Source organism: Camarhynchus parvulus, chromosome 8 (assembly GCF_901933205.1).
Source record: "Camarhynchus parvulus chromosome 8, STF_HiC, whole genome shotgun sequence".
NCBI classification, from domain to species: Eukaryota; Metazoa; Chordata; class Aves; order Passeriformes; family Thraupidae; genus Camarhynchus; species Camarhynchus parvulus.
Genome location: NC_044578.1, coordinates 6,830,340 through 6,850,292, shown reverse-complemented (window position 1 = coordinate 6,850,292; position 19,953 = coordinate 6,830,340). Strand labels below are relative to the sequence as shown.

Below are 19,953 nucleotides of genomic sequence, written 5' to 3'. Positions count from 1 at the left end.
TATGCATGAGTAATATTGGCTCAGAAAATCAACTAACATGGGATTCAGCAGACCCAAGAATTATGCAAAGACTGTTTTAAGCAGCTTACTATTTAAAAGAAACAATTTTTTTAAAAGTGCATCTACCCAAAAAAGCAATAAAGTTCTTTGCATACAAGCAAATTAGCAATATTTCTTCAGTTCAACTGAAAAGCTGTGGACATTGAAAATTAAAAACAGTCATTCCACGAGAAAAGATGCATAATTACAAAAAATATAAATGTCCTTTTGCATAAATGAGAATTAGATGGGAGAAAGAAGGAAAATAAGTATAAACATAATTTTTTTTAACACAACCCAGAGATATTGGACCCACTACAAAAATGGGCCACAACCCCCCTTTTTTTCAGCTGTAGTTTTACTGCAATTAGTGAAGCCACATCAGTCTGCTCAAAGTATAACATCAGCTAAATATATTCAATTTCTAAACCATATTTCCTTACAATTGTTTCTTTCTCATTGTTCCTACCCTTTCCCTACCTTTATACTGTCTTTGAATGCCAATGGGTGGTTATGGAAAACATTTGCTGTCATATCATGGGCTTTCAGCCTCCAGTAACCCTGTTAGAGCAGGTCTTTAATTAGCATTATAAATAATTGCTGACTACATTTTTGTTCTGGGATGCAGAGAAAAGTTGATTTGAAACTAATTCCAATTCAGGAATTTTATTTCTTTTTCTGCAGTTCAGAGATAGAGATGGAAGAATGGTCCTCACTCAGAAGTGACTGGCAACCTCTTTATACATTATTTTCCAGGTCATTTCACTGAGTGTTTTGCAGGTATTCCATTTCATTCCTTGGCAACTGACCCAAAACTTTGAGCTGGATTACTTGAGAGATAGGCATTGTCTTTGGTATCCTTGGGTAAAATAAAGCTATTTTTCTAGCCTGCAATTCCTCCCAATACACCAGTCAAGATTCCCCCTCCCAGCTCTCACATTTTTTTCTTTATAATGGCATTTTGGCCTTAATTATTAGGATCAGAAGAAAAACATCCATATCATTATAAATTAGAAAATGTTTAATAAGAATGAGCTTGAACAAATTTTTGTTATAATGAAAGGATTAAGATGCCTGATAGCATTAATATTTAGGAAAAATTAAACAAAATTGCTTTTTATCTGCTGCAAACTATGTTAAATATTTAATATGTCACATTATAAGGGCACCATTTGCACAAAGGGTATGACAACCTTTGTGTTATGAACCTTCATTTCAGCAGTTCAAACTTAGTTGGAAAAACTTCTAAAAGCTAAATTTAAAACCATGTGCAGGGGATTTTTTTGGCAGTTAGACTTGAGAAAAACTTCAAACCTGTGCAGGGCTCCAGCAGAACATTTTGCAAACAGTTGGGGCTAAAGAGGCTGCCTCTCCTGACCCAGCACATGGTTTATTTAGGAGGGAGCACTGAGTTTAATTGTTCTGGAACTTATGGGAAGCCTTTCTGTTGCTTAGCTTGGAGTGTCTGGATGTATTTTTAGACAGCTTTGAAACATTAAAAAAAAATAGCAAGTATTCTGAGGTGATGAAGGGTGATTTCTTTTTCAGTAATCTAGCAAGAGATAACTTTAATGAAAATATTGTGAGAGGAAAAGTCTAGCTCTCAGATTATAATAAATGAGTATAAATATTCCTTTATAACTAATAAGGTGTGATAAATCTGCTAGGATCAGTAGTATGCTTCGAAAAAAAGAGCAAATCACTTTCTGAAGTCTGAAATCCTGGAAATTTTCAAGCTTTCCCTGGGAGTTTAAACAAATAAATCTCCAGAAAAAAAAAACCAAAATAAGTAAGCCCCAGGACTCAAGCTGGACCTGCTTACAGCCACCTATATAGGGCATGAAATTTTAAGGTAATAGTGTAACAGTATAATGTAGTAAATTTGGTACAGGATTTTTACTGCTTGCAGATCACTGAACTGAGAAACAAATAAAATGAAAAAATTCTGAGGTTGCGCCTAAGCTGCTCCTTACAATGACCTTGAAAAAATCTATTATCTTTTGCCTTTATCTCTCCTCCTGTAAAATGTGATAATAAATACTAGTTAGACCTTCTATCTTGGGATGGGACTCTGAGCAGAAAACAGCAAAAAATTACAGCCACTTTGCTTTTGCTGGCTGAGTTTTCAAAGTCAGTCTCATGCTCTATAACATCAAAAAATGTAACCAGAATAACCCTAACTCTTCAAAACCTATCAAATTACATTCAAAGCTCTCCTTCCACCTCAGCTGACTTTCATTTTATCCATCCAAGTCAATTGGCTTCATCTCCATCCAAGGCAGCTCTTAGCTACTGGACTGGGGAGCAGGTTCAGCTCTGTTGTGCAGTCCACGTCTGGTGCCATCATTTAAAGAACTGTGGGCTTTTTTCCATTCTCTGTTTCTTACAGGCAACATCCTTAGTGAATAAAAACTTTGCTCCCTTGCAAAACCAAAAAAAAAAAAAAAAAAAAGCTTCACAATTATTTTATTGTTACTGTGGTGTAACTGAATCCATGACCAGTTTCTGAACACGACTGGATTTTCACAGCTGTAACATCCTTGTTCCAAGGCACAGCTTTGTGAAGTTCACATCTCACATTAGAGGAAATCTGGCATTAAACATGAGAAGGAGAAAAGTAAAACAATTTCAGAGACACTGCAGTTCATGATTAAATTCCAGATTTTCTGACTTTGGCATATATAATTGCTTTTACAGGACTAAATAAGAGAGGTTTTACTTTGTTGCAGTCTTACAGATAGGAAAAAAGAGTAGTTGACCAGCATTTCAAAACTAAAACTGTTTCATTTGAAACTAAGATGGAAGATATCAGCAGAATCTTGCACAAAGTGAAGTTAAAAAATCAGTACTGTTCAAAAACTCTCCAGATTCAAGTCTGATTTACCACTAGAACAGTAACAAGATATATTTTTATGTATCTATGTTTTAATGAAATCAACCTAAATTATATTTTTTGATCTTGACTACAATATCTGGATTATGTCAGGGTCAGAAGGGGTTTTTTTATATTTTTAAGTGTTTTTAATTCCCTACCAATGCAAAAAATGGTAGGATACCAACATGAGAAATGAGTACAGAAGCACACTGGAACTCAAAATATCAAGTATCTCTACTTAAAGGTATATCTTAGAAAATATACTCCAATAAATAGCTTTTACTGAGGCATTAGTGATCATTAAGCTCTCATGCATGTGGCTCATGCTGTCAGGCAGATCATATTAGTGATACTTGTAAATGTTGTGCATCTGCTAGAAAGTATCTCAGCTTCACTTACCAGAAGGTTTTCTAAACATTAATTCACATTTTTGGTGGCTTCAAGAGAGATAGATTTTATTAATTACATGTTAAATTAAAGCTACAAACAGCCTTTATTTATGTTAGCACAAGATTCTGTCAGTGGATATCTTTATTTCATTGCACTGTACTTTCCAAGAACTGAAACCTTCAAAAGAAACTCTAATAACAAGTTTGGTTTGGACCTAAAATTGTGTACCAACCTTTGAAACAAAGAACAAAAGGAAACCCTCAGTTTCAACTGTAAATATGAGGGTATTGAAATATCAGGTTGTGCTGAACACCTATATTTGGAGGGCAGAAACTTTTCCAGCATGAAATCCCTCCTTCAAGGAAGGCAAACTGAAATCAAAACCAAAACTAAAAAAGCAAACCTTTGGAAATGCACCATGCCATTTTCACTGCCATCACTCTCCTTCCCACACCTGCTGCTGCTTTGAGTGTGTTGATAATTTGCTGGAGAAGAGCTTTCCTTACCTGCAGAATTTCAGGGGAAACCACACAGTGGCAGTACTGTGAATGCAAACACTCTGTTCTGTTGTGCAGCAGCTGCTAACAACTAAAATACAGCTTTCCATCCTTGCTTATGGTTAAGTTGGCTGTTTCTTTTCTATATAGAAGAACGTGCAGTCAACATGTAATTTATTTCCCTTTTAAGTTTTAGTATCCAGAGGCCCCAGGCACAGTCACATTTCACTCCAGGCTACTATTTTCTTGCCCTTTTCATCCACTCCTTCACTTCCTCTACCCAGATATGTTTGTAAAGCCCAGTTCCTTAGTGAAAACTTGGAATTCTTTGCCAAAAGAAAAGGAAAGGGAAACAAACTGAAGGAGCATCCCCATACAAAAATACCAACACACCCACCCCAGACATTTATGATTCATCTGGGTTATTGGTTTCTGTACTTTCATAGCACACAGAAACAAGTTGATGAGTATTAGAAATGACAAATCCAGAATGCTCTGTTCACTTTCCTGTACTCTGAGACTCTTGTCAAAGACTGCAGCCACACAGATCACAGATGTCAATTCCTGATTTACAGGTACCTCACATCAGCTGGGAAATTTCCACTCTCTTGGAAATTTCCTCCAGGTCAACATTCTCCGATTGTAAATTTTCTGGTTTAAAACCCCAGATTTCAGGCAGGAATGTAACAGTTAACATGAACATGTATTCTTGAAGAGCGTGACATACAGCACAGGGTTTGTAGCTTGTTTGTTTTTTAACTCATACAGAAAAGTCTATTTATATCCATCATTCCCACCTAATTTCCCCTTCATTTCACCAGGTACACACACAGTATTTCTCTTTTTTTTTTTTTTCTCCTTTCAGAGCAAGAATCAGCTTTTTCCCTGCAGGGGTTAACACTCAGTGAATCTGAATGTGTTTCCTTCCCTACTTATCTTTGCTTTTAGCTACAGAAGCTGCTCCTGAAGGTAAAGCCCTTCTGACTGCACATGCAGCAGCACTTTTCCCCTGGCTGAGTCATTCCTCAAGTTCACAGAGTTGAAACAAGCCAAACACTTCCTGGGCAGGATTGGCATCACAATCCTTCCCACCAGTACCCCCAGGATAGGGACAGCCCCTCAGGAGAGCCCAGGGAATTATGTTTAATAAAAAACTACACAGAAAAATACACACGCTACATGACTCCCCTTCATTGACTGAATGACATTTAAAAAACAACCATAAGAACATTAAAGTATCCAGTACCATAGCAAATGGGGGAAAAAATTCTTTTTCTTATCAAATCTAAATTATTATATCACTTCTGATTGTGAAGTCATGGGGTACTGGTGTTTTTTAATTCCACTAGGAAAAATATTAGGAGAGCATTTTATCACATATTAAAAGGCACAGTAAGTTATTTTAACTTGGATATTCCTCAATTTCTTTCTATGGTAAATCTATCCTTTTAAGTTGAATCTCTTTATCTTGAGCTGAAATGTCCCTGCCTATAAATTTTGTAAATGGTATCACATATTTCCAATAAACAATTCCAAAAGAATTCTCCACCGAATGAATTCAGCATTTTTTAACAGCAGCACCCCAGAAAGGCTAAAAACCAGTGATGTTTTCAAACAAAAAACAAACAGAAACACCATTTTCTTCCCCAATCTCAATAGCAATTCCCTATTAGGGAAATTACTAATTTTACCATTTCATGTCATTTTTCTACAAGTCCATTTACCTGGTACAAGTCCCTAATAAATTAACAGCCAAACCTTAATGAAAGTCTAATCCTTGAGCTGCTGAGAGGACACTTTCTGCTCATGACTGTGTTTGTCATGACACAGTTCCTTTGGCCACACATTTTGGGGCAGATCAGCAGAGTGAGCATAGCTCACACACCTACAGGTACCTCTGATGGGACAGGCTGTGCCAGCAAGCCCCTCAGCCTCTCACCAGGGGTGTCAACCTCTCATGGGGCTTGCCAATGTATGTGCAAGAGCACAGAATGGGCAAAAAACAGAGAATAAGCCTAGAAAAGGGCACAAGGCAGCCCCTAAGGGAGGTGCCACAAGGCAGGCCACAGCCCAGACACACACGGGGCACTTTGCTTCCAACAAACCAGTCCAGCTAAAATAAACACTTTATGGCTTCCTTGTCAACATTTTTAACAGTTCCCACACACCCATCATTGTTAAAAGACAAAATGAGGTAAGGGCTCACAAGTTGCTGGTGTAGGAGCTGAGGAATCTTTCCTTGGCTGGGATGTGCAGAGCTCCCCTCCTACCTCAGAGCCCCGGGGGCTGCTTTGAACCACCTGCAGCAGGTACAGCCCTGAGGGGGGCACCTGCATGGCTCACCCACCTGCACTGCTCTCCTTCGCCCACCTTCATTCCTCACCTCCACCCACCTGCACAGCTGTGGGCATGTCCAGCCTGGGAATGCCACCCCAGGCACCAGGAAATGTCCCAGACCAGCTGCCCAATGCCCTGGGTGCCCGTAATGATAAACCAGCCCTGCATCCCACCCAGAGGAGCTCAGCAGAAGGCAGGGAAAGCTGCAAGGAAACCTGAGGGTGGTAATGAAGGCACTGTGTGGTTCAAACCCCTACCAAAGATCCATGGTTTCCACAGGGATGCTGTTCCAGCCGGGAACCAGCCCTGCCCAGACCAGTCACCCAGCACAGCCCATCCCCTCCCCAGCAGCACTCTGATTTTCCAGAGGCAGGGAACTGTCAGCAAAGCTGCCAGCTTTCCACTGAGAGCCTGGAGCCTCACCTTTCCATTACCCAAAACATCTGACAGCCAGTTATCCTCGTGCTGCCTGAGCAGTACTAGGCAGAATGATTGGAATTGGTATTTGCTGCCAAAAAATATTGGATACTTTCTAATCACACTAAGAGAGCTCTTGCTAGGTTTTCAATCTCAGAGATGCTTAATATAGTGAAGCAGAAGACAAAGTTTCACTTTTGAGCTGGAATTCAATAATCCTACTTGAAGCAGTTTTAAAAAACAAACTTTAAGCACTGCCTCAGCATCTAGAGGTACAGGAAAGATCTTATCCCTATTGTATTATCATTAAATTTTAATTCTCTCAAACCTGTGCCATATCATACAGAAGTTAATTCATAACTTATCCCTAGTAATCACAGCATAAAACCCAGGTTTTTGTCTTTTGGGTTCGTATACAACTGTTGAATCCCATGAGTCCAAGTTTGATATACAGCACCTATTATTTTAATGTTCTGATCCTGCATTATCACTTGTCATACTTATTTACTGCTTATTTTCTCTACAGTTCTCAATTTCCACAGTACAGCAAAATGTTTTTGTCTTCTATTTTATTTTCTATTAAAAGCGAAATTGAACTCTGTCTAGGTTTGGAAAGACAGGAGCCTGCTAAGGAAGGCAGGAGCCTCTCCTGAAATGGAGAATGTAAACTCTCCCCACCCCTCTGAATTGCTATAATTTTAAATTAAGGGGCTCTCAGGCAAAGATATGGGAGCAGGAAATAACAGTTCTTTAATAGGGAGAAAAAAAAATAAAATAAACAATGCAGTCCACTAGAACAGCACTGACAGAGTCAGAACCCAACCTGACACCCTGTTGGTCAGGGTGTTGGTGGCAGTCTGATTGAAAATGTGGCTGCAGTCCTCTGAAGTATCAGGTGTGGTTCTGTTGGGGCAAGGGGAATCTGTAGAGAAGGATGTATGCTTTCCTCTGGAGATCCAGTGGAGGAAGAGGCAGCTGCTGTTCCTCTAGGGAATCTTGTGGAGAAAAGCTGTGCTGCAGTTTCAGAATCTCAGAGTCTATCAGGGTAGCAGTGCCTGGCTCCTCCCTCTGGGCGGAGCATCTCACAATGGGATGTTATAGTTCTTATCAGTCATGCAGTGATATTCAATAGTCTGTTATCAGTAATGTCCCCTCCCGAGGGTGGTGTGAATGTAGTCACTCAAAGAGAGAGATAAGGCAAACTGCTCACTTGACAAGGTAATCACCCATACAGATGGTAATGGAGAACATCTTGCATGCAACCTTCAACAAACTCATTGCTTTGACTTTTACCTCGAATATAAGGCAAGCACCCGATAACGGTCTCACTTTTATCAGAAGTTCACACCTTTTCCTCTGCACTAAACATTGTTTCTTCTCAGCAAATGAATTAAAACTCAGTTGTTAATGATTCAAACAAACATCTAAAAATATTAAGCTGGATGTTTCAGCCCTAGCTTTGCTTAGAATTGTATTTCTGATGTATTGCACATTCTATGCTTTTATGTCATATGTAAATTTAAACAGGACCATGTATTTTTAAAACCCAGTGTTGAAAGATCTTTAAAGTTGCAAGGCTAAGTGAAGGAAAGCCAAAATTTAACCTGACTGTGCTGCGTCCTGGTGCATTCTCAATTATATTATGTCATAGGTTATTACATCTTGTTAAATTCAACTTGTCTAGCACTCTTCAGACCATTAAAAGATTCTTAAAGAGATGTTACATTTTCTGATTACAGTTTTTGGCTCTTATTTGTGTAGTCTTGTGTTAACAGTCTGATTTTCAAGTACATTTCTTGGTGACACTCAGCTTTGTCTGTGTAGAGCTCTTACTACTAAGTACTTACAGCTGATAAATGCCATTCTTAACAGAGGTGATTTTCATTCTGCTTCACTCCATTAGTCCAAAGTATAAAATTGCAATGAAAAGCTGCAATGTCCTCTTGGTAGTTTGACTCTACTTTGAGCTCAGTGCTGCCCATATTTATCTAACTTACAGACTCATTTCAGGGGAAAAAAGCTTCAATTTTATGTACTTTTTGTTAAACCTGCCAAGGTTAGGGACCCAGTTCTATGAACACTTTTCATGCAATCAGTTCCACCAAATGCCCATCACCTGAGGAGAGAGAATGACCTGTTTCAGGATGGGATATAATGCACAGCTCTGGTCATATTTTGCAGCTATTAAACTCAATACCATGGACTGTAGTGGGAAAAACCTACAATTCAGTTGTTTTAAACTGCCACAAAATCTCCCAACTGCAAATTTCATTGTGGTTTGCACTGGTGATGGGGGAGCTATTTTCACACAACTGTATGCTTTTAAGATTTTTTTGAAGTTCTTATCAGAACCCCAGTAATTAAGTATTTATAGATGACAAAAATGCACCTAACAGGAACAAACCCATTTGTTTCCTATGGGCTTCAAGCCTTTCATGAATAAAGTAGTGCCAAGGGTAACCTTTCATGAATACAACCTTAGGGATCACAGAGTGCCCTCAATCAATGCAGGGAACTCATGTTGACAGAGTATAGGGGAAACAGATTGAGGTATTAAAGCACATAGCCTCTGGTGTTTTAGATGTAAATACTATAACCATCAAATATTTAGACTCTTATGTAAGCAGTATGTCATTTTTTAAACAGTTACTGCTTGGAATAAATCTTTAAGGATGGAATTTTCAGAAGTGCTCAGTATTGGCCTAACTTTGCTCTTACTGAAATCAATCATAAAATTTTCACAACTTTAGAAAAAGACTTTGTCTGTTTATATGTTTCCACAGCACTAAGCACAATAAGTCTTGATCCTGGCTGGGGCCTTTTGACTCTGCCGTAATCTAAATAAATTGATTTATAGGAGATCAGTTAGATAAATGATGAGGAAACACACATATACATATAAAACAGCTAGGGTTTTTCATGGTGGCATAGCAGCCTTTGGAATTTCTTCATCATTTTCTCTTTGAATCCTAAAACTCATTTGCCTTTCTTTATATTAATTTCTTTGTTATTAGTTTTCTCCAACATAATTCCATCTTAAATTTGCAGTGAAGTATCCCTCCAATAAAATGTAACTTATATTCTTGACACATTTAATCTACACAATAAATACATTAATTTTAGAATCTGACTTATACATTGTTTCAGCAGAATATAATCTCTATTTCCACAAAAGCTGTTGTTAATAACAGTGACATGGAATCTCCTCTCTACTTCCAGGAATCTTCTACTTTTGCTGAGCTGGGAAAGAGGAAGAGAGTGTTTCTTTTGCAGGTTTGTATAGTGGTTAGAACTGTTTGTTATTTTGCAAGATGCACAAAAACATTAATTTACCCAGAGATTGGCAGTTATTTCACTTTAATATACATGCCAACCTGAAACCTGCCTAAAAAGATCTTCTTTTCTTCCAAAGAGCTGCACTAAGACCAAGACAAAACATGTGCTTTTCACTCAATGTGGAATTTCCAAAGGCTGATACTGAAATGCCTTTTTCCCTATTTTCTCCAAATATAATGCTGTAAGTTATTGGAATGAAGGCTGTGGTTCCACAGACAATTCTCAAGGCATTTTTGTGGGAGCTGCTACCCCCAGTCTCTTGCCCCTGCTTCAGCCACTTATTCCCAGCTCCCTTACTGCTCCTGTGGTTGGAGCTGTACAGCTGGTTTTGGATCACTGCCATGACCCAGACCAAGATTAAATCCTCTTTCTCTTCCTTCAAAGCTTGGTTTTACCCTGAGCACACTCCCAGCCTGGTGCTCCTGTGTGCAGAGCTGTGCAGGATGACGGAGGAGCTGGAGCTGCCCCTGGCAGGGGCTGCACCAACACCCACCTGTGCCACGGGACACATTCCTGAGCCTCCAGAAACATTCTCACCACATCCCTCAGGAAAGCAGGAGCAAGCACACATGACATCACAGAGCTGGCAAAAGAACAAACCTCCAAGAGTAGCCAAAGTTGTAAAATAGGCCAAGGAAGGAATCAGGTAATGCTAACAGCTTGTTCATCTTCCTCACCTAAATTCAGGTGATGCTATCACTAGCCCCAGACTGCCACATATTTTATAGTAAGCAGTTTTAGTCTTTCAGATTAGCAAGCTATATATATATTTAGTGCTTTATTCTCAAACTGTTTCACCACAAATGACAGCTCATTTCACAAACAGCTTATCTTATGGCTAAAGATATATAAATACATACTAAAAATGCTGCTGAAAGTCTCAGAATGTATAATGCAGCCTGGTAGACATGGTAGTGATTGTAACACTGCATTGTAGACACAAATGTTAAAGAAACTTGGCAAGAAGCAACACATTTTAGCTACTCAAAATTCAGATTTTCTCAGACTTGTCCCCTTCTGATGAATGGAACATATGGGAGTATTGTTCATAAAACTTACATTGCTTTTCTTGATGTCTACCAAAATTCCTCATCATGACAATATTTACCAAGATACATAAAGATTCAAATTTGAATTAATTACCCAGAAGTTTTTCTGTGCTTCCAGGTTTGCTGGGAAAGAAAAACACTTCAGAAGCAATGTGTTGTGAGCATTTAGCAGTAGATGTTTCAGCAGCAGAGGTAGCAGAGTGCTTGCTGGGGAAGGGGCCTACCCAGTTAAAAGCCATCACTGCTGAGTGAGATAAAAGACAAGGAAGAAAGCAGCTGCTTTGCCAAGAAGCAGTTTGAAATCTGACATTATAAACAAAACACATTTAGATCTAGACACAAATCCTCCGTATGCTGAAGGCTCAATAATATTTTAGCTAGCATTATTACTTACAAACAAACAGTTCCTGAAATACAGCATCAAAACTGCAGAACAGCCTTTAACCTTGTGTTCATCCACTCAAGAGCCATGTTATTTATTATCCTTTATCCCTTAATTATGGGGACTTCACCTACTGCTCTCTGCTCATTTGAAATGCAGAATAAAATACAATGGATGTCTAAAGACTTAACAGGTGTCAACCAGATATTTGCCAGCTACTGCTACTATTCTACTGGGAGGAGTTGCTGTTCTATAAATACTAATTAGAGTTTTGCACATGATCTTGCTGAAATACCTAAGGTGATGAGTGGCCAGTTGTTACTTTTAAAAGATTAGCACAATTTGAAAAACTAATGTCCCCAATGAGGCAATGCTCACACTGAATAATCAAGAGTTATAGCTGTTCTCTGCCCAAAGGGAATATTTGCTCACTTCATCATTTGGAAAATCTGCTGCCTCTCGAACAATTCACTCTTCTATTTAACTTTGAGAAACTTGTAAAACTTTGTGCAATCAGTAAATTAGTACAGTATATGTACTTAGATGGTCTTCCACTGCTATGCCCACATGGCAGGCTTTTTTATCACCTTTACTTCCAAAGATAGAGCTCTTAGTGTGAAATCACGATTAAGAAACTGCAGCAAAATAATGTTGTACTTAAATCAAGCAGCAAAGAAAAATAGGATTATAGCACAAAGTCCATAAACACAGCAAAAATTCAATTTCCTCAAATCCATCTCCCTTCAAATTCTTCTCATGCACTAAACAGGAAAAACAGACACAGGCAAATCAGAACAGGTCTCTATGATACTGAGGTTTTATATTAAAAATTTATATATAGTAATTTTTGATTTTAAAATACTTTCTAATTCTCTAAAATCTTGGTGCAATATAGCTGAAAAAACAGTAAATTTTAAGCAAAATGTTAAAGTGACACAGTCTGTTTTCTTGGTTTGTATATAAAATCTTGAGTTTTATCTTGTCCAGTCTGCTGTGGAAAGCAACTGATGTCACAAGGTGTGACACATTGCTGTATTTCTATATGTGAGCTGTGCTTCAATGCAGTGAATTTGATACCACTGATATAATCCCTTACTATTTAGTGTCCATGACCACATGAGGGGAAAACATATACATCATTTAAATCAGATTTTTTTTCCAGGCTTTAATTTTTTTTTCCTCTTTTCCAGTAGCTCATTACTGAAAATATTTGGCCTTGCTTCAAAAGAGAAGAATATGTCAACACCAGAACATCTGTGTCCACATAGAGTGCTTTGATGACAGTGATATACTCCATTTACATCAGTAACACTGAGTTGAACCTTGATGCTGTCTGCATTTAAAGATCTTACCCCACAGGGCAAGAGAATACAGGTCAAAAACGTTGATCTCTGTTTGACACACTCTCTACTTCAAGAGCACTTGGCAACAATTTGTTCCAGAGTCAAGAATCAAACTTACAAAGTGCTGCAAAGCTCGGAGCCATGTTTGCATAACCACATTCAAAACAAATATTAAAATTCACAGTCTCTGGAGGCCAATCTACTTTTGATATGCAGGGGTTTGTGAGCAATACAGTCAAATTCTAGCCTGAATACAGGAGGAGTTTTCCTTTAAATCAAAAAGCCTTAACTCGAGCTTAAACATCTGCCATTAAGAGGGATAATGCACCTATATCTCTGAAATGCAAAAAGGAAAAAAGGCACTTTATAATCTAAAAGTAAAAACTGATCATCTAAAAAGGGAGTGGAATAGTTATGTGTGACACAGGGTTGTGCCTATCAGCATGGTCAGAGGAAGTTGGGTGAATTTTGGTACAGAACAAATGCAGGCAAAATAATGATTAATTCTTATAATATTTCATAAAGAGGAGTTTAGAGATGAAACCTGAGCTACAGAGTATTTGTAGCCCATGGCTACTGGTAATCTTCCCTGTAACTGGATTTCAAAACCTTTAGCGTTTTTTTCAGCTCTTTGTAATTAATATATCATTTTCTAATTTAATTACATTGTACCCACAAAAACTGCTATGCTGACATAAATCCAAATATGAGGTGGAAAGTTCCAATAATTTTCTTCCACACCTTCCTCCCCTCATGCAGAACTCAGCACTTTTGCAGCATTGAAGGATCCAGTATTGCTTACAAGAGGAATACACACAAAACATCGAACAGGATCCAATCAATGCAGCTGGATATTGCCCTGCTCGTGATCAAGGACCACAGCCACCTGTGTGCTGCAACAGCGCGACTGTCGTAAATTCGGCCGTAAAGCGCGACTGTCGTAAAATCGGCCGTAAAGCGCGACTGTCGTAAAAGGTGCCGTAAATGACAACTGTCGTAAAAGGTGTCGTAAAGCGCGACTGTCGTAAAATCGGCCGTAAATGACGACTGTCGTAAATTCGGCCGTAAAGTGCGACTGTCGTAAAAGGTGTCGTAAAGCGCGACTGTCGTAAAAGGTGCCGTAAATGACGACTGTCGTAAATTCGGCCGTAAAGTGCGACTGTCGTAAAAGGTGCCGTAAAGCGTGACTGTCGTAAAATCGGCCGTAAATGACGACTGTCGTAAAATCGGCCGTAAATGACGACTGTCGTAAAATCGGTCGTAAAGCGCGACTATCGTAAAAGGTGCCGTAAAGCGCGACTGTCGTAAATTCGGCCATAAAGCGCGACTGTCGTAAAAGGTGCCGTAAAGCGCGAGTGTCGTAAATTCGGCCGTAAAGCGCGACTGTCGTAAAAGGTGCCGTAAAGCGCGACTGTCGTAAATTCGGCCGTATAAGCGCGACTGTCGTAAAATCGGCCGTAAAGCGCGAACTGTCGTAATTCGTAAAGGTGCCGTGAAATGGCGCGACTGTCGTAAAAGGTGCCGTAAAAGACGACTCAACTGTGCGTAAAGCGTGTAAAAGGTGTCGTAAAGCGTGACTGTCGTAAATTCGGCCGTAAATGACGACTGTCGTAAAATCGGCCGTAAAGCGCAACTGTCGTAAATTCGGCCGGAAAGCACGACTGTCGTAAATTCGGCCGTAAAGCGCGACTGTCGTAAAAGGTGCCGTAAAGCGCGACTGTCGTAAATTGGGCCGTAAAGCGCGACTGTCGTAAAAGGAGCCGTAAGGCGCGACTGTCGTAAAAGGTGCCGTGAAGCGCGACTGTCGTAAATTCGGCCGGAAAGCCCGACTGTCGTAAATTCGGCCGTAAAGCGCGACTGTCGTAAAAGGTGTCGTAAAGCGCGACTGTCGTAAATTCGGCCGTAAAGCCCGACTGTCGTGAATTCGGCCATAAAGCGCGACTGTCGTAAAACGTGCCGTAAAGCGCGACTGTCGTAAAAGGTGCCGTAAAGCCTTTTTTCAGCTCTTTGCAATTAATGTATCATTTTCTAATTTAGTTACATTGTGCCCGGAAAAACTGTTATGCTGACATAACTCCAAATATGAGGCTAAGAGTTGCAATAATTTTCTTCCACACCTTCCTCCCCTAATGTAGAACTCAGCACTTTTGCAGCATTGAATGATCCAGTAGTGCTTACAAGACGAATACATATAAAACATCGAACAGGATCCAATCAATGTAGCTGGATATTGCCCTGCTCGTGATCAAGGACCACAGCCACCTGTGTGCTGCAACAGCTGCTGCCAGTGCTGCTAAATCCTATTTCAGCAAACAGAGAAAGAGAAAACTTTGTTTACAGGTTGCACTAGAATGCCATGGAAACAGATACAGAGTAACTGTGAAAGGCATAATCCAAGTGGAAGACAGCCCTGATAGAGCTCCTATATCCAAAAATAATATATATGTTTTCCCACTTGGCAAACACATGCATAAATCCTATTAACATCAAGACAGAAAATTATACTGAGTAGACCCCAATATCACCAAGGTCCCTGATAACAGTATGAATTAATGTGCACCTTCAAAGCAGAGCAAGATGTTTTCATATGCAGACTATTAGAAAAAAATAAAAATATCTTAATAGAATAATCATATTTTTAAAGAAAAAAATTACATCTTGAATTTTTGAAACAGGATTAAAGTGTGGTAGTAGCCCTGTAAAAGGAAGCTGCTCAGCACCTGCTGCCTACACTGTGCCTGGCTTCAGGCAATGTTATTCATTCCTCACTTTCATGGGAGCAAAATACATCCTCTAAAAATATAAAACACAAAAATAAATAGATCTCCAGGGAAATTGAAGAGAAATCGGTTTAAAAATAGTGAAGGAGCCTCTATGTTCTAAAAAAATAAGTCCATTTTGCATTGTTTTGTAAGATTTACACTTTAATTTGAAACCAAAGTAAGGCATAAAACTTGTATGAAAGCAATATCTGATTTATAGATAAACTTAAAACACAATACACTTAGCTGCAAATACCAGACCCCAGTGAGAGAAGCAAAAGGTTTTGAAAGATGATTAAAATATGCTTGATAAATGTGGCCCTGAAATGCCCCAAAAGATTGTTCCGAAGTTAAATAATAAACATAATTAACATGGCTTTTGCTACAAAAACACTAAATGCAATGGATTTTTAAAATTAATTTTCAATGTTATTACATGTTCCTATTGAGCTGGAATTGACTCAATCCACTAACTGTACTGTGAGTCAGTTCTTTTGTCCATATGACCTTGCCATCTAGACAAAAAGCTAAATATCCATTCTGTTGGTCGTATGAAGAGGAAGCCACACAATGAGAACAATCTTATGACCACCATTTCCATCTTGTGAGTGGAAAATTTGTGACAGTTGAAGCATTTAAGAAAGATATATTCATAAAGCCCAGATAATGTCTAGCTTGATCAAATTACTAATTAACCAATAAAAAGTAGCAGCTGTGAAGGCTGACAAGAATAACTTACTGTACACCTCTGGCCTAACCTCACTATCCATATTCAAACAAGTCTCCTGGCAAAGGCAAATCAAATAATTCTTGGGAGTCTTGCATGCATTCAGACTCACTAGATTTACATATTATTATTCACAGTAGATATTTCATTACATTTGCTTTGAGAAAATGTACAATCTATATGGGTATTCACATGTTTAATATGCACAAGATTTCCCATTTTGTACATTTTATGTAGCTGATGATGAGGTTCTTTGGCCTCCCTCTGCCTTAGACCAGGCACTGCTCATTCACATGAGGTCAACTCACGTGGCAGAACTCAGAGCTCACATTCCCCCATCAAACTCCAGCCACCCCAAAAAAGGCAGAACAATTCCAAGCAGCTTTTCAAAACCAGACCAGCTCCAGGCCATCTCTCATAATATTTGCAGGGTTTTTTTGGGAGATTAATGCAGGTGAAAAATGGTACAATTACTGTCCTAAGAGCTGAAAAGTCACTGAAAAACAATTTGCCCCAAGCCCTGACTGCTCAGTTTGCTCAAATGAACATCCCTTACATCCCTTCAGTCATGGGCACTTGAAACAAGGCACTCCAAAGAGAACCTCTCCTCACAACACTGCTGCATCAAGGTTCTCATACTCTCAGGTAAAAGTGCTCCTCAACCATGAGGTCTTTTGTACAAGTGTCAAGTAAAACTCGTTTATCTCATCAATTTTTTGAGAGAATAACTCACCATTTTGGTCGGCTTGTGGATTTCACCATTGGAGCCATCCCATCTCTGTAGAGGCTTTTTGTTTTACTGAAGTTGACAACATTGAAAATTACTCTCTGGAGGGGGAAAAAAAGGAAAAAAAAAGAGATCAGGTATAAATTCTGAAAGACTTCCTACATGCGTTGTCTATACCAGATGCATAAAAAGATACACAGATAACATATGCAATAGATGTGTACCTTATGAATTATTGGTATTCTCCATAGACTCAGATAATGGATATCCTGTCTGTTCCAAGTATTTAAAATGTCCATGTTGTTTCACACTGCATTGATACATGTGAAATATATGTTTTTAATTTATCACGCTGATTTTTCAGTAGGAATCCTAGCCAGATGAAAAATAAACAGAGCTAGTCCAGAGTGCTGCAGTCAACATTACAGAGGTGGATGGCAACTGGGAGATGGGGTAGCATTCCTTGTGAAAACCTTCTAACTGCTTCACAGACGCATAGGATAGAAACATAGAATTGCTGAAGCTGGAAAAACTTCCAAGATCAAGTCCAACCATTAATCCAGCACTGCCAAGTCCATGGCTGAACCATGTCCCTGAGCACCACATCCAAATCCCTCTGGAGAAGGCGACCACTTCCCTTAGTGGACAGTTCCAATCCTTAACAACCCTTTCGGTGAAGATATTTTTTCCCAATATACAATCTAAAACCTCTGGTAAAACCTCTTGTTATCTGGGAGAACAGACTGACCCTCACCCTGCTGCAACCTCCTTGCCTTGGCTGATCAATCCATCCTGTCCAGATCCCTCTGCAGAGCCTTCCTGCCTTCCAGCAGATCAACACTCCCATCCAAGTTGGTGTCATCTGCAAACTGACCAAGGGTGCACTTGATCCCCCATCCTTCTTAGCCTTCACACAGCAGCAGCAGCAGCAAAAAAAAAATGTTTCTGATTTTTTTCCCCAAAGATAGGAATATTTCTCTTCCTTTCCCCTAGCAAAAGGAAGAATTTTCCTTTGCAAAAAGTTTTCAGGATACCTACCCAGAAATTGGACATAGCCATCAGTTGTTTGAATATGATAGATAAAAAGAAAATATTCTAAATCTGATCTTAGTTTAAACCAAAACTTTGGGGAGACCGAAGATGATATTTAATAGGTCAAAGGAAGAGTAGAATTTAGATCTTTAAGGGTAATGGACTGATACTAAAAGCAAATTAATGCAGGGGGAAGACAAGAAAAAACAGAGACAAAACCTTTTTCTTTACCATCTGTCTGCTTCAAGTCATTTCATACAAAATTACTTATTCTGTCTCTGTTAAGAAAATCTAAATTGGATCTAGCTCATCTCATGGAGAACACTGACTTTTCAGATGGCAAATGCAGTATCCCTCATTTGTTGTACTCTTTTGATACCCAGTGTTGATGTATTCCAAGAAAAGAAAATATGAAGTCTAAATTAGTTTTTATAAAATAGTCCACAATATAGTGATACATTCAATTTCTATCTCTCTTTAAATTTGTTTTTTTAAAGGTAGAAGTGAAGACAAACCACTAAAAATTATATTCACATTTTTCTTTCAGAGCAAACTATTGCAACGTTGGCACCATTCATAATGGTCCACAAGAAGCCTAAAAACTGATTGATCACTGTTTAAAAATCAATTTTTGACTAAAACAATAAGCTTTCAAAACTTTGCAAAAACAAATCTGGACCTTCCAGGGAGTCTGCTCAGGCAACAGGGAGTGAGAAGATTAAAGTGAAAGGAATCAGCAGTGGGACTCCAACAGGAACCAGGCACATTTATCCTTTCATATGGGGCAGGTAGGAAGCCAGGTAAACTGCATAGCCCTAAGTGGCTCTGTACTTAAGAAAAATTAAGGTTTTTTTGAGGTAAGGTAGTGCTGAAGATTTTGTGAATGGGAGAACATACTTCTATGCTGCAAATTCTGCCAATCAGTAAAAGCAAAATCTAAAAATAACCTGTAGGTTTGACTAGAACTGACATGAAAAACTATCAAGTTGAGAAAATCACTTTTTTGAAGGTGGTAATTCAATTTTGCACCAAAGGCAGTAGGGAAACTACATTTCCCTGCACAAGAGTTTTCATGTATTTTGAGATTTTCTAGTGGTCATGAGACGAACTTATTTTTATAACTCTGGATAAAAGAATGCACTTAAATTTACACAATGCTATGTTTGTAATTTTTGGTGTTTAGGCTATTGCTTATCTGATGAAATATCCATTTTGGGAGGTCTCTGGTTATTTTCCATCTAATGTTTATAATGGATGGCTTTAAGTTAGAGAATGGTATTCAGGTCTCTACATGCTTTATGCTCTACATGGAAACATTTCCCTCTATTAGAATGCTCAGATTTTCCTCTGTTACTTAACTCTGTTCATATTTTTGAAAACAAATTAAGTTGCAACAAATTGGTTTGTTAATCTTGATGTTTGCATGGAGTGAATGAAACAAACAAGATCTCCAAACCAATTGCCTTAAACTTTGGATGCAATCATGTCACTGTTGGAAAGGGAAAGTTGCTAATTTTGTTACATACTGACTCAGAGCAGACAGCTGGTAGAGAATGTTCTTATTCCAATCAAGCTTATTTTGTATAATGAGTTGGGCAAATGTACACAACTGGGTAAGCAATGTATATAAAAACAAAAATATGCAGCTCATTTAACAAAACACTGCCGATTATTGCGTTCCGAGCGCGGAGCGAGCGCTCAGCAACGCATGCAATTCCCCCAGCATGGCACCGAGCTGGATTGGCAGAACCAAAGGTTTAACAGCACAGAGCAGAACTTTATCAACACACACACCACTGAAGTCATAAAGCACACAAACCGAAGCACTCAAATTGAGCAGCTGAACTCCGTCAAGTGTTCCTGGTGATGGTTAAAATAGTCCATGCAGCTCAGCCAGTGGAGTGTGCAAAAATGTAATGACTATGGGATGCACACTGGATACACTGGCTGGAAAAATATGCAGCTTGCTCAATAAGGTATGCAAACAGCTTTGAACTGAATGCTGTCATAAAAGGCTGTGATACAGCAATCAAAGTTTTG

The 19,953-nt window shown here is 38.8% G+C and overlaps 1 protein-coding gene across 1 annotated transcript in view; it reads right to left on the bottom strand.

Moving 5' to 3' along the window:
* LOC115906105 (BEN domain-containing protein 5) overlaps positions 1–19,953 on the bottom strand; it is a 560,702-nt gene that overhangs the window by 326,817 nt on the left and 213,932 nt on the right. Inside the window, exon 4 of the mRNA XM_030953001.1 lies at positions 16,888–16,982. Coding sequence (XP_030808861.1) covers positions 16,888–16,982 — 95 coding nt within the window. The remainder of the gene's footprint in view (positions 1–16,887; positions 16,983–19,953) is intronic.